This window comes from Phocoena sinus, chromosome 1 (genome assembly GCF_008692025.1).
Source record: "Phocoena sinus isolate mPhoSin1 chromosome 1, mPhoSin1.pri, whole genome shotgun sequence".
In the NCBI taxonomy this organism is placed as follows: domain Eukaryota; kingdom Metazoa; phylum Chordata; class Mammalia; order Artiodactyla; family Phocoenidae; genus Phocoena; species Phocoena sinus.
In genome coordinates this window covers 108,147,851-108,161,227 of record NC_045763.1, presented here as the reverse complement: position 1 = coordinate 108,161,227, position 13,377 = coordinate 108,147,851, and the positions used below count along the sequence as shown (strand labels likewise).

At 41.9% G+C, this 13,377-nt stretch overlaps 1 protein-coding gene across 7 annotated transcripts in view; it reads right to left on the bottom strand.

Moving 5' to 3' along the window:
* The window catches only part of CHD1L (chromodomain helicase DNA binding protein 1 like), a 51,371-nt gene extending 38,296 nt beyond the window's left edge, over positions 1 to 13,075 (bottom strand). For 4 of the 7 annotated variants that reach the window (XR_004346208.1, XR_004346210.1, XM_032608411.1 and 1 more), the window contains exons 1-5: positions 12,892 to 13,050; positions 5,794 to 5,906; positions 2,855 to 2,961; positions 2,184 to 2,298; positions 1,528 to 1,559 (exon numbers count right to left, since the gene is read on the bottom strand). Coding sequence is in view for 3 of the 7 variants with exons in the window: in XM_032608411.1 (XP_032464302.1) it covers positions 1,528 to 1,559; positions 2,184 to 2,298; positions 2,855 to 2,961; positions 5,794 to 5,906; positions 12,892 to 13,018 (494 nt within the window). In the remaining 4 variants the exon portion in view is untranslated. Of the gene's footprint in view, positions 1 to 1,527; positions 1,560 to 2,183; positions 2,299 to 2,854; positions 2,962 to 5,793; positions 5,907 to 12,891 lie in introns of all 7 variants that reach the window. The other 3 variants (XM_032608454.1, XM_032608447.1, XM_032608432.1) reach the window with 2 other exon arrangements.
* Positions 13,076 to 13,377: the final 302 nt, after the last annotated feature.

Below are 13,377 nucleotides of genomic sequence, written 5' to 3'. Positions count from 1 at the left end.
ATGAGGGCTTCCCTGGTGGCGCAGTGGTTGAGAATCTGCCTGCCAATGCAGGGGACACGGGTTCGAGCCCTGGTCTGGGAGGATCCCACATGCCGCAGAGCGACTAGGCCCGTGAGCCACAATTACTGAGCCTGCACGTCTGGAGCCTGTGCTCCGCAACAAGAGAGGCCGCGATAGTGAGAGGCCCGTGCACTGTGATGAAGAGTGGCCCACACTTGCCACAACTAGAGAAAGCCCTCGCACAGAAACGAAGACCCAACACAGCCATAAATAAATAAAATTAAAAAAAAAAAAAAAAAAAAAAATTAAAAAAAAAAAAAAAACAGATGATAATACCCACCTTAGGGTTTTCATGAAGATTAAATAGGATAATTTATGTAAAGTACCCAATAACATCTATCTCCCAATCTTCTTGTCTTTTGAGACTTCCAATATATTGCCTTGTAATATGGATACCTCTACCCTTCTTACCCCTCTACTGGAGTTTATGTCCTCTTAGCGTCACTCTATGGTTTACTTTCCTAGTATTGCTGATAACTCCCAGAACAGTGTCTTTCCAGGGGACAGATCTTCAATAAATATTAAGTTGGATATTAATAATAAAAAAGAAGTGAGAGGGAATGCATATCCTTTTCCTAAGTAAGGTAATATGCTTACTTAAATGAAACTTAAGTGAAACAAAACACTAGATGGAAGTCATGAAATCTATGACTGAGCCTTTAGTGTTTCAAAATAAGATGAAAATAAAAATCCAACTCAGAAGAACCTGGATAGGAAATAACATTCAAAATATTGATAAAGCACATTGAAAAGTTTCTAAATATTAAAGACGCAAACCCCACCTAACCATGTCATAACTACACATGAATGAAACTCTGTTAACATAACTTCTTATTCACCTAAAACTAGCTCTTGTTTGATTTACATGGTGACTGTTGTCTTAACCACATACTGCAACACCTCATCCCTATTGCCAGGTAGTACTAAGAGTTACATCTACGTTTCCTGTACTTCACAAGCTGAGGAGAGGCCTGAAAGCCAATTCACTGGAAAGAAGTATACTTAAAAATCCCTTTCTAAAAAGCTAATTTTATAGTACTCACTGCTCTTTTAGGATACTTCCAGGAAAAGGCTCAAATAATTCACCTGCTATGTTGCAGTAAAATCTCCACACTGCAGTCCTGAAAGGTGTCTGTGCAAGTTGTGATGTAAAGAATTAGTATCTATTAACCACCCACCACGTATACCTTATCTTATTTAATCCTCACAACAAACATCCAAGGTAAAAATTTCATTATCCCCATTTTACAGATGAAGAAGCTGAGGTTCACAGAGGTTAAGTAATGAAACCACAGATTTACACCTAAAGAGTAGGGGGTTAGACTGTAAGACTCCTGCCACGCCACACACCAGATAAGACTCACGGATGACACATCAGGATAAAACACAAAGTGCTAAAATGTGAAGTAAAGAAATGACTTTCACGATACATTTAAGACAATTTCTGAAGTAGTGCAACATACTCACGACTTTAGAAACAATGCATCTTTCAAGCAAATCTGTAAAATTAAGGAAGACACATTACAAAGACTGATATTGATATAACTCTGGTATTAATAAGCTAGCTTTTTATTAACTCTCCTAAACTACAGGATTTAGCTAAGTCTTATCCATTCACTACGTAAGAAATTCTGAGCATAACTTCTAAGTAGCACCATCTTACAGACAAACAAAGGGAGGCATGAATGAGTGGAAGGTCTTGCTTACAGTGACCTGGACAGTCTTAGCTTGAAGAACAAGGACTTAAACAGGGACTGGAACTAAGTGTCCTCCTTTCCCACCCTCCAGTAACAAGAGATGATGCCTCAGCCCAAAAAGCCCTTTCCCCTGCCTGCCTGCCTCCTTCTACTCATCGGCCAAGAGGCAGCTCAAGTAGTACCTACCTGGGAAGCCTTCCCCTTTGATCCACCAGGGCAGAGAGGGAGAAATAGCTAACTAACTTGGAGCACAATGGTCTTTCGCTTCCTTTGCTCACAGCTTCTCTGTGAGAATCTAATAAAAGTAGACCTTCTTCTCAGAACAATATGAACACTCAAAAAAAAAATTAAATATAATTCCAGTAGATTCTACAACTTCTAAGGTCCCAGGTTAAGAGTTCTGGCTGTAGAAAAACAAACAGATACCTCATAGGTAGTTAGCAGCACATGAAAATGTGACTCCTTCCTTAGGTCTTGCTGTAGGTGGGCTCTCTCCTCCTTGTCACCTGAATATGTTACACAGGAAAGACCTGGAGCAAATCTGAATCCAAGAAAAAAGGTAGATGAACACAAACATAGAGCCGTGGAAAAGGGGTGCACGTCTGGAAAATTACTTTTCATGGAAGGATTGCAGATGTGTAGACCCCAGGATGCCCTGCAGTCAGAATGAGTCCTGGGACCCTGAAATCTTACCTACAGTAATGGGTAAACCTAAGGGTAAGTCCCCGTGTGAAGAGGGAGACGTGTCAGATAAACATCTAAAAGGGCCTTGTGTTAACTGTAAAAAGAAAACTATTTTTCCACATTCGTTACTTTCTATGAAGTGTCACTATATCGCTATGAAAAAGATGGTTTCTTCCTTAGTTCAGCAAAATTTACTATAAATGAGTACTGACCTTCAAATTGACAAAAGGTAACAATAACATCCATTGGACCCTCCCCCATCAGATCCTCAGTCTCTATCTACACTGCCTCATGTCAGAGTTTTCTGGAATAAACTCATTGCTTAGGACAATATGTTGTTTTATCATATTTCACATAGCACCTAGAAAACAAAAATGTGAAAAATAAAATTTCAGCCACATCTTCTCTTGTACCTCTCAATCTCTTCTTTCCAGTTGCTCAAAACAGACAAGGGACAAAGAATCAGAAATGGTCCTTCATCATTTAATCTTCCTGCCAAGTAAATGAAGAGAGCAATAGTCTGGAACACAGAAAAGGAAGACGGTTTTGACCACATTTCCACATGAGAAACAACGATAAAGTTCCCACAACCTTGTAGAGAACACTTACAATCGCATCAAAAATAATAAAACACAAACACAAATTGTTGTAGAAGACTTGCTTTGCAAAAAACAAAAATAATGTACAATCCTCCACACATTAGGAGAGTCACCCATTCCTAGAGTGAAATCAGGTAAGCCTCAATATGACTGCCAAAGAAATTTATGGTACTCAATTACATCAACAGTCAACAAGCAATGGTACTCAAAATTTATGTAACTGAACCTTTTATACAAAGGAAAACATCAGGAAAGACAATAGAAATCAATGAAAACAATGCAAATGACGCACAAGGTCAGGAATGCTCTAAAAACATAAGGTAAGAAGTATCAAGACTTGACTGCAAAGAGGCCCAACCATGTGGTGGCCTCTTGCTGTTGGCCAGGATCTCCTAAGAGACAATGTTTTCCTTCCTCCCTCCATGTGCATTGATGGTGCACCTTCTGTTTACTAGGCACTATTCTGAGCTCTGGTATATAAGAGTGAACAAAACAAACAAAACTCCTAGTTCTCCTGGGGCACACATTCCAGTGAGGAAAACAAACAATAATATAGCCTCATAAACTCAGGTCAGGGTCTAAACTGAAAATCTTTGTAAAGCCCAATAGCCTATTTTAGGATATGGCTATACACACTTTTGACTTTTAAATTTTCTTTAAAAGGTTGCTGTGATATATAGAGAAAATAGCACTCTTTTATAAAACAAAAAGTTTGAGGGCCCACCATCCCCAATGGCTGAACTGTTTCTTAGAAAAATCTATCCTAAGGATATAATCCAAAATCCTAAGAGAGCTATACAAGCCCAAAAATGTTCACATAGAGGTTAATTTAAATATCACAAAAGAGGGGAACTCTCCATTCCTCATCTGCAGAACATTCAAGTAAATTACGATCAATTCTCTTGATGGACCATTATGCAGCCAATAGAAAATAATCACTGTGAAGAATATAAAATATAAAGAATATAAAATGGAAAATAACAATGACTATTAGATTAATAAAATGCAAACTATATGTGCACTATAATTTCAACCACGTAAAACACATATTGCTATTCATGATTATGGCTAGAGTGCTATGGTTACAGGTTTTAACTGATAATACATTAATTTCATAATGGAAATATTTTTCTTTTTTAACTACCCATGGCTTCCCAGCCCGGATTGTGCCCGGACAACCACCCAGTAAGTATTTACTGAATTAAAACCATTCTGTTTAGTTTTTGCTGAAGACACTATTTAGAGAAAATTTATCTTTTATTATCTTAAACCAGCTATCTACAAAACAAATTTGGATTCACTACTGGATTCTTCCAAACATTCAAGGAAGAAACAGTAACAACTCTACACAAACTCTTACATAAATCTGAAAAGGAAGGGATACTTCTCAACTCACTTTATGAAGCCAGATTTACCCCAATACCAAAACCATACAAAGACATTACTCAATGCAAAATTACACAGATGCAAAAATTCTAAACAAAATTTTAATAAGATGAATTTGGAGGTGTGATTTTTAGGGCACTTAAAGTAGAGCTATATGAACACCCTGGGAAAGGCAAAGGACAAGTGGAATTTGCTGGCTCTGAATGAAGTCTGGGCGATTCCAATGTCCATGGCACAGGAGACTGCATAGAGGGCTCTGGACCTGAGTACAGGAGTCCGTTAGCCCCCCTCCCAGAAACACTGGGAAACTTACCTTTGTTCCATAGCTCTCAGTTCAGGAATATACTAGAACCAGAATTATTGCCTGAGACACCTGAGGGTAATAAATGAGGTACCTGGGGCTACCATGCTGGGAGGTCATACTGTATCCTGAATAACCCCAAGATTGATGAGGTACACCTGGATTAGATTAAGGTGTCTCCAACACATGGTCAGCCCAGACTCTGAGCAGAACTGCTCCAGCTGGAATGTTTACGGATGTGAGGTTAGAGGGGGCAGGTTAAGCTTCTAAAAGGATTAACAAGAACTTTACTCACTCTGTGGGTTCACTGATGAAACCTTTTTGGAATCAAGAAACCTACAGTTCCATGCTTTCTGCTCAAGTCGCCTCTGCTGTGTATCCTGACTGCACTGACTTTCTTTGGCACTTTATAGATGAATAAACCTTGTGTGATGAACCCAAGGAGTATCTGTGTCTGGACTTTTCATCAATCCAAGCCTACCACTGACATCTGTCAACATGAGCTGTATTGGTGATCATCCTACTGGAAGCATCAATGTCAACATGCAACCTGCTAATCAATGCCCAAGGAAGTCACATCTAATTCTCCAGGTGTCTAGACTATATCCTACGATTAGATGGCCAAGGCATTTTGGAAAACATAGAGTATTTCCTCTGTACTTCTGTAGCATGGCAGAGAAATGGGAATTAGCCCCATCACCCACTGAAGAAGGGAGACTAATATGAGAAATGATCCAGTTATCTTAACTACATAAAATATTACTAAGGAGGGCAGCGTCAATTTGATTCCTGGGACAGGTATATTTGCTTTATATAAAGAAAAACCCTGCCCATTAATTGTAATTCTGTATGTCAAGGGACAGATAAAATAAAGGTAGTGACACAGTTCAAAACCATCCCCATGACGAGAAAAGTCAAGTCCAAGGTCATGATCTCTTAACAAAGGTTCAGGCATTTTACCTCTTAGTATAAAAATACATACCAACAGCTGGCAGCTAAAGACAGTAATGAGTCGTGAGGAGGTACTTCAGTAGAGGTGAACAGTACTCACTCCACAGTAACATACCTGGCAGGTCTTACCCAAGCCCATCTCATCTCCCAGTATGCAGCCATTCTGACAATGGAAGCGTTGGGCTAGCCAGTTGACTCCCTCCAGCTGATAAGGGCGTAGATGGATCCCTAGAAATAAAAAAAGCAGCAAGTCCGAAGAGCAGACATTTAAGCGTACACACAGGCTATGCTTAAGACTTCGACTAAAGAACACAGCCTAAATTCCCATACCCCAAACCTTACTGGCCATATCCTTTGCTGAGAAGTTACAGATATGCAAATATTTGCTGACTTCCTAACTACTTTTTGAGCAGACTTAATCACCACTATAATCAAAGCCCTAAAACAGCCTGTCAGTGTTACAGGATCAACTTGACAGTTGAGAAAGTCAGCCTGGGATTGGGCCTCTAGACTGCCTGAGTCTCATGCCTGTGTCCATTCTAGGAAATGAGGTTTTACTGATGTGATGTAACAGCAAGCAACACATGGACTGGACATGTGTCTGCCTGCTTAATTGCAACGATGTAAATTTGCCCTCAGGTGCTAAAGGAAAAAAATCAAGACAGGACTAGATTAAATCATGCTTCAATCAAGAAGCAGTGCTGTTAAGAATGGAAACAATGTTACATAGAGGGTGTTTTAACAGTGCACAGGGACAACAGAAAATGTCTGAAATCCACATAGAGCTTCTGGGGCCTCTCTTTCTCTCTCTCTCTCTCTCTCTCTCTCTCGATAAAAAAAATCCAATTTCAGAGAACAGTCATATCTTTGGGAGACGGAAGACCCCAAACATACTTTATAGAAAAACTATTAACAAAAGTACAACTCTGGTTTGAACTCATGACATTTAAAAAGAAACTAAACAATATATAATTGTAGAACATTAAAAAGACTGATGAATTATTTTTATTAAGCACTTACTAAATACCACGGTGAGTAGTAAACACTGTACATAAGTTACCCCACTTAATGCTGATAATGATCCCATGCACTAGGTATTATCCACATACTGTATGTTAGAAAATTCAGAAAATCAAAGAAGATTAAAATGTTAAATCTGGAGACTTCTGCTTTGGGGAAGATGGAGATGTTCTTTTCCCCATTCTTCTTGCTAATATAACTAAAAATCCTGAATATTACAAAGAAAATGAACATAATAAGATGACTCTGAAAAGGTGGGGTGAAGAAGGCAGACTGGTTAGTAACCTCGAAACCCAGCAAACAACACAGTGATGAGTTCCCTGGGTTTCTTTTGGCCTCATAAATCCAGACTTAGAGGTGAAGAAATTGGCCACCCAGAAATGCCAATGGACATAGAAAGAAAAACAAAAAAAGCCCACAAAAGCCTACTCCCACTAGCCAAAGGAAAGGGACTGCCTAGAGAGACAGAAAATGTAAACTTTTAGACAATAACCACACCAGTTAAGCCAAACACCATAGGGAAAAAAACGTGGCCCACCCACATCAGCAAAGGCCAAGTGGGAGCCTAGACGTCCACCCTCAAGAGGCTGTAATGAAGTTCCCCAACATCCCCAGAAGGAAGGTACCAGAGAGGGCTAGGTAGGGAGCCAGGATTTTCATCCCCACTCACCAATAATGAGGCCATCCCCACTCCATTTCTCCCTCCCATGCAGGTCAATGGAGACCACGCAGTGAGCCTGGACTTCTACCCCTACTAGATCTTATGAGCCCCCTCCCCAACTACCCCTAGAAATGGTGTCAAAGGAGGCCCAGTGGAGACTCAGGACTTTTATCACTGCCTAGAGGTAATGAGACCACTCTTACCAGTGTCAGTGGGGACCAAGTTGGGAGCCAGTACTCTCATTCTCACCCAGAAGTAAGGAGGAACCCCCTCCCTATCCCCACGTATCAAGAGAAGCTCGGGGTGGGGGAGCCTGACTTCTATTTCCACCTGGTAGTAACAAAGCAGCAACCCCCCTTCCCCTGTCAGAGCAGCATGAAACAGACAATTGAACAGAAGGTTTAAATAAGATCCTGAGTCTCAAAACATAAGACAAAAATTTCCAGGTTTCAATAAAAAAGATCATACATTATACCAAGAACCAGGAAGGTTTCAAACTGAATGAAAATAGATAATCCACAGATGCCAACATCCAGATGACACAGATGTTACACTTATTTTAAAGCAGCAATGATAAAAATGCTTCAACAAGCAACCATGAACAGGCTTAAAACAACTGAAAAAATAGAAAGCCTCAGTAAAGAAATAGAAAGTCTCAGCAAAGAAAAAGAAGATATTTAAAAATACAATAACCAAAGTAAAGAGCTCAGAGAACGTTCTTGATAGAAGAATGGAGAGAAGAAAGAATCAGTGAACTGTAAGACAGAACCATAGAAATTACTCAACCTGAACAATGGAGAGAAAACAGACTGAAAACAAATGAACAGAGCTTCAGGGAACTGCAAGTCTCTAACAAAAGAACTACATTCATTCATTGGCATCCTAGAAAGAGATGAGAAACAGGACAGGGCTAAAAAAGAGTACTCACAACAATGGGTGAAAACTTCCCACATTTGGCAAAAGACCTACAGATTCAAGGTGAATGAACTTCAAACATAATAAAAGAATAAATCCAAAGAAATATACACCAAGACACATAATAATTAACTTCTTAAAAACTAAAGACAAAGAAAATATCTTGAAAGCAGCCAGAGAAAAATGACATAAGTTACCTAGAGGGGAAAAACCAGGAGGCCATTACCCCAACTGTCAGCTCCAGGACCCTACTGCCTCAGCTGCAATCCATAACAGCAAAGTGGATGCTCAGTACCCTACCCAACCCCACTGAGGTTAAGAGTCACGGCCAAGGGAAATGTAGAAAATTAAAATCCCTCAGGAACTGCAGCCTTTCTCCCTCACTTTCCTCTTCCAAATCTTCCACAGTCATCTGCTAGGTGGGAGTCAAGTCACATGCACAACACAACTCCAGGCAAGTCTCAGAAATGTAGTCTTTTTCTTTCTAACCTCTAGGAGGCAGTAAGGCATGCTTGGGGGTTGGGGAAGAAATAAATTTGAGGGATTTCCCTGGTGGCACAGTGGATATGCCCCTGTGCTCACACTGCAGGGGACCCAGGTTCAATCCCTGGTCAGGGCACTAGATCCCACATGCATGCCGCAACTAAAGAGCCTGGCTGCCACAACGAAGAAGCCCACAAGCCACAACAAAGACTCGATGAGGGACTTCCCTGGTGGCGCAGTGGTCAAGAATCTGCCTGCCAATGCAGGGGACACAGGTTCAAGCCCTGGTCCGGGAAAATCCCATATGCCACAGAGCAGCTAAGCACGTGCGCCACAACTACTGAGCCTGCGCTCTAAAGCCTGCAAGCCACAACTACTGAGTCCGCATGCCACAACTACTGAAGCCTGTGCGCCTAGAGCCTGTGCTCTGCAACAAGAGAAGCCACTGCAACGAGAAGCCCGTGCATTGCAACAAGGTGTAGCCCCTGCTCGCCGCAACTAGAGAAAGCCCATGCGCAGCAACAGAGACCCAGCACAGCCACAAATGAATGAATGAATGAATGAATAAAATAAAATAAACTCCAAATGGATTAAAGACCTAAATGTAAGACCGGACACTACAGAACTCTTAAAGGAAAACATAGGAAGAACACTCTTGGACATGAATCACAGCAATATCTTTTTTGACCCACCTACTATAGTAATGGAAATAAAAACAAAAATAAACAAATGGGACCTAATGAAACTTAAAAGCTTTTGTATAGCAAAGGAAACCATAAACAAAAAATGATAACCCTCAGAATAAGAGAAAACATTTGCAAATGAATCAACCAAGTATTAATCTCCAATATATACAAGCAGCTCATGCAGCTCAATATCAAAAAAACAAATAACCCAATGAAAGAATGAGCCGAAGACCTGAATAGACATTTCTGCAAAGAAGACATACAGATGGCCAAGAGGTACATGAAAACATGCTCAACATCACTAATTATAAGAGAAAAGCAAATCAAAACTACAACGAGGCATCACCTTACACCGGTTAGAATGGGCATCATCAGAAAATCTGCAAACAATAAATGCTGGAGAGGGTGTGGAGAAAAGGGAACCCTCTTGCACTGTTGGTGGGAATGTAAATTGATACAGCCACTGTGGAGAACAGTATGGAGGTTCCTTAAAAAACTAACAATAGAATTATCATATGACCCAGCAATCCCACTACTGGGCATATACCCTAAGAAAACGATAATTCAAAAAGACACATGCACCCCAATGTTAATTGCAGTACTATTTACAAGTCATGGAAGCAACCTAGATGCCCATCGACAGATGAATGGATAAAGAAGATGTGGTACATATACACAATGGAATATTATTTAGTCATAAAAAGGAACGAAACTGGTTCATTTGTAGAGATGTGGATGGACCTAGACGCTGTCATACAGAGTGAAGTAAGAAAGAAAAACAAATACCGCACATTAATGCATATTTGTGGAATCTAGAAAAATGGTACAGATGAACCGGTTTGCAAGGCAGAAATAGAGACACAGATGTAGGGAACAAACGTATGGACACCAAGGAGGGAAAGGTGGGGTTGGATGAATTGGGAGGTTGGGATTAACATATATACACTAATATGTATAAAATAGATAACTAATGAGAACCTGCTGTATAGCACAGGGAATTCCACTTCGCTGTACAGTAGAAACTAACACAACACTGGAAAACTACTATACCCCAATTAAAAAAAAATTCATAGCAATAATAAATATTTGATTCCAAGGATATTTTTTAGTATTATTTAAAAGAGCAAAAAAAGAACCTAAATACCTAAATAGAATGGCTGGCTAAATTACAGCACATCCATACACTGAAATAGTCTGTATCTAATAAATATGATACTGAAGAAGACTAAATGATAATAAGGAAAAAAATTATGGTTTCCAAAAAGTATGTACATGAAACCCCATCTTTGCACTTCTCCCTCAGTCCCTGCTCCACCCTGGAAAAGAAAGAAAAAAAAATTACATACACACATATGCATGCACAGACCAAGGACTGGCAGGATAGATAATAAGATGTTAACAGTAATAGGATTATGTATATTACTGTTTTTTCTTTATGCATAAAATATTACCCTAAATGATTTACAGAGAAAATGTACTACTTCTGTCAATCAGAAGGAAAAAAAAAATCAGTAACCATGTTTAATCAACTCACAAAGAATAGTTTCTAAGAATATTAATTTATTCTGGCAAATAGAAATAGGAATTTCAAGTTATAAGATTAAATGGGAGCTTCCCTGGTGGCGCAGTGGTTGAGTGTTCTGCCTGCCGGTGCAGGGGACACGGGTTCGTGCCCCGGTCCGGGAAGATCCCACATGCCGCAGAGCGGCTGGGCCCATGAGCCATGGCTGCCGAGCCTGCACGTCCGGAGCCTGTGCTCCGCAGCGGGAGAGGCCACAACAGTGAGAGGCCCGCGTACCGCAAAAAAAAAAAAAAAAGATTAAATGGTTATTCCTCTGAGTATACCTATCTTCTAATTTTTCTTTCCCCCCACTATCCACTTATCCATGCCCACCACCAAGCTTCCACATTTGTCTATTTACTTCTTCATTCACTCACTCTAATTCATCCAGGCAAACTTGCAACCTCTTATCTATCTTCTCAATTTCACTACAGTAACAGCACTGGTCCATGTGTATATTTCTCCAAGTGTATTACGGACAGTCCAGTATCAATGTGCACATTAGAACTAGCCTTCTCTCACACATAGTATCATACCCAAAACACATGCAAGGAAATAGGCAAACACACAAATAATCACGTATAAACTTTGGCTCTATAAACATATAAATTGTACACCAAACTTAAAAGCATCAGTCTGTAAATTCATATTTAAGTTGGATACATACTCCTCACAGACACAGAGATACCATTTTCATAGACTCAGAGCCTCAAGAAGGGAGAGTTCTTTCTCTTCCACGTCTGTATCCTATCCATTTATCTCTTCCCATCCCTCTTCTAAGTTGGACATAGAACTGACACTTTTGTTTCATTCATAACAAAACCTCACACTTCCTTCGTATTTGGCACACAGTATGAGTTCAATAAATACTTGTTTATATTTTTGAAATCACTCACAGACTCCAGTCTAGAAACTCTAGGAGAGCAGGGCCTACATTTGTATCCTCATCTCTGCACCTAACATCTTGTAGCATGTGGCTCTCAGTAGCACTCAATAAACAATGAGTTAACGACTATATCATTATTATTGATCCAACAGTAAAACAGTTAAGGCACAGCACTGCGTTCCCCATTTTAAAAATAAAACGAAATGGGAAAGGTTAGGTGGTGAGTCAAGAGCAGGCCGGGAAATAGGACCTGGGTCTCTCCATCCTATGACCTCCATCCAGAGATGCGGTCTGCCCCCCTGCCTGCAGACCTGAGGGGGATTCAAGTTTTCGCGCTTCAAAGTTTCTAGGGAAAAGCTACTATAAATAAAATAGCTACATGCAGTAATGAATTTATGAACTTTGCTTAGCTGCATACTTCAAATTAGAGCTTTGAGGGAGAATTAACCAGTGGAGTATTATCAAAGAAATGCGCGCGCACGGTAAACGAAGAAGAAAAGTGAAGCTTGGATCAGAGTTCTGATAGTTTTACACAAGCAACTAGTTAAACCTCCCAAGCCAGGCATCCAAACCCACCGGAACAGAAATTTTAAACCCACACCCTTGGGGCGCCAGGACGCCCTCCGCTTCTTCGGAGAGGACAGTCCTACCTTCCGGACAGGGGCCTCATGAAGTTCCCCCTCCCCAGGGCCAGCGTGCCGGGTGGCGGGGGCCGCGGGCGGGCCTCGCTTCCCTGCCGGGAAACACATTCCTCCCGCGTCCGCGGGCCCCGCGCGCTGCGCAGGCGGGGTAACGGCTACCTGGCCCCAGGCGGAGTTCCTCTCCGCCCAGCCCCACCGCAGGGGCGAGAAGGGAAGGCCCTGTTGTCCGTAGGTTAAAAACCCACAAGACGGTCCACCCGCGGCGCCGCCGGACCGTTCCTGGCGCCGGGTCCCGGGCCGGGAGAGGAGAGTCCCGAAGAGTCGGGCGGCGTAGCCGGAAGTTCCCCCGTGGCCACTGACCTGTCAGGCCCCACTGCCGCAAGTCCTGCTCCTGCACCCGCGCCGCCTCGACTCGGCTCTCGCTCTGAAGAGTCTGTAGAAAGCCGGGCATGCCGCCCTCGCGGGTCGCAGCGCCCTCACGCTCCATCCAGCCACTGCGAAGCTCCGCCCTACGCCGCCCCGCGCGCTTCCTTCCCGACGTTCGCGGCCTAACCCCCGGGCGCCGCCGCCGCCAGAGGGCGCGTCCGGCGCTGAGGTCTGGGCGCGGAGAGAGCCGGAAGGTATCCTACCCGCTGTTGAGGAGCGCTTGCAGCCGGGTGTGCGTGGGGCCGCTCGATTCTCACAGTTTATGCCCTCTCTAGGCAACTGATGACTTGAAACACTTGTCACTCACTTATTATTTAATCAACATTGACTGTCATGTGCCAGGTGCTCTGCTGGGCTCTGGGGTTATAGCATTCAATAAGACATTGTCTCTGCCCCTCAGCAATTCACAGCAAGATTGTA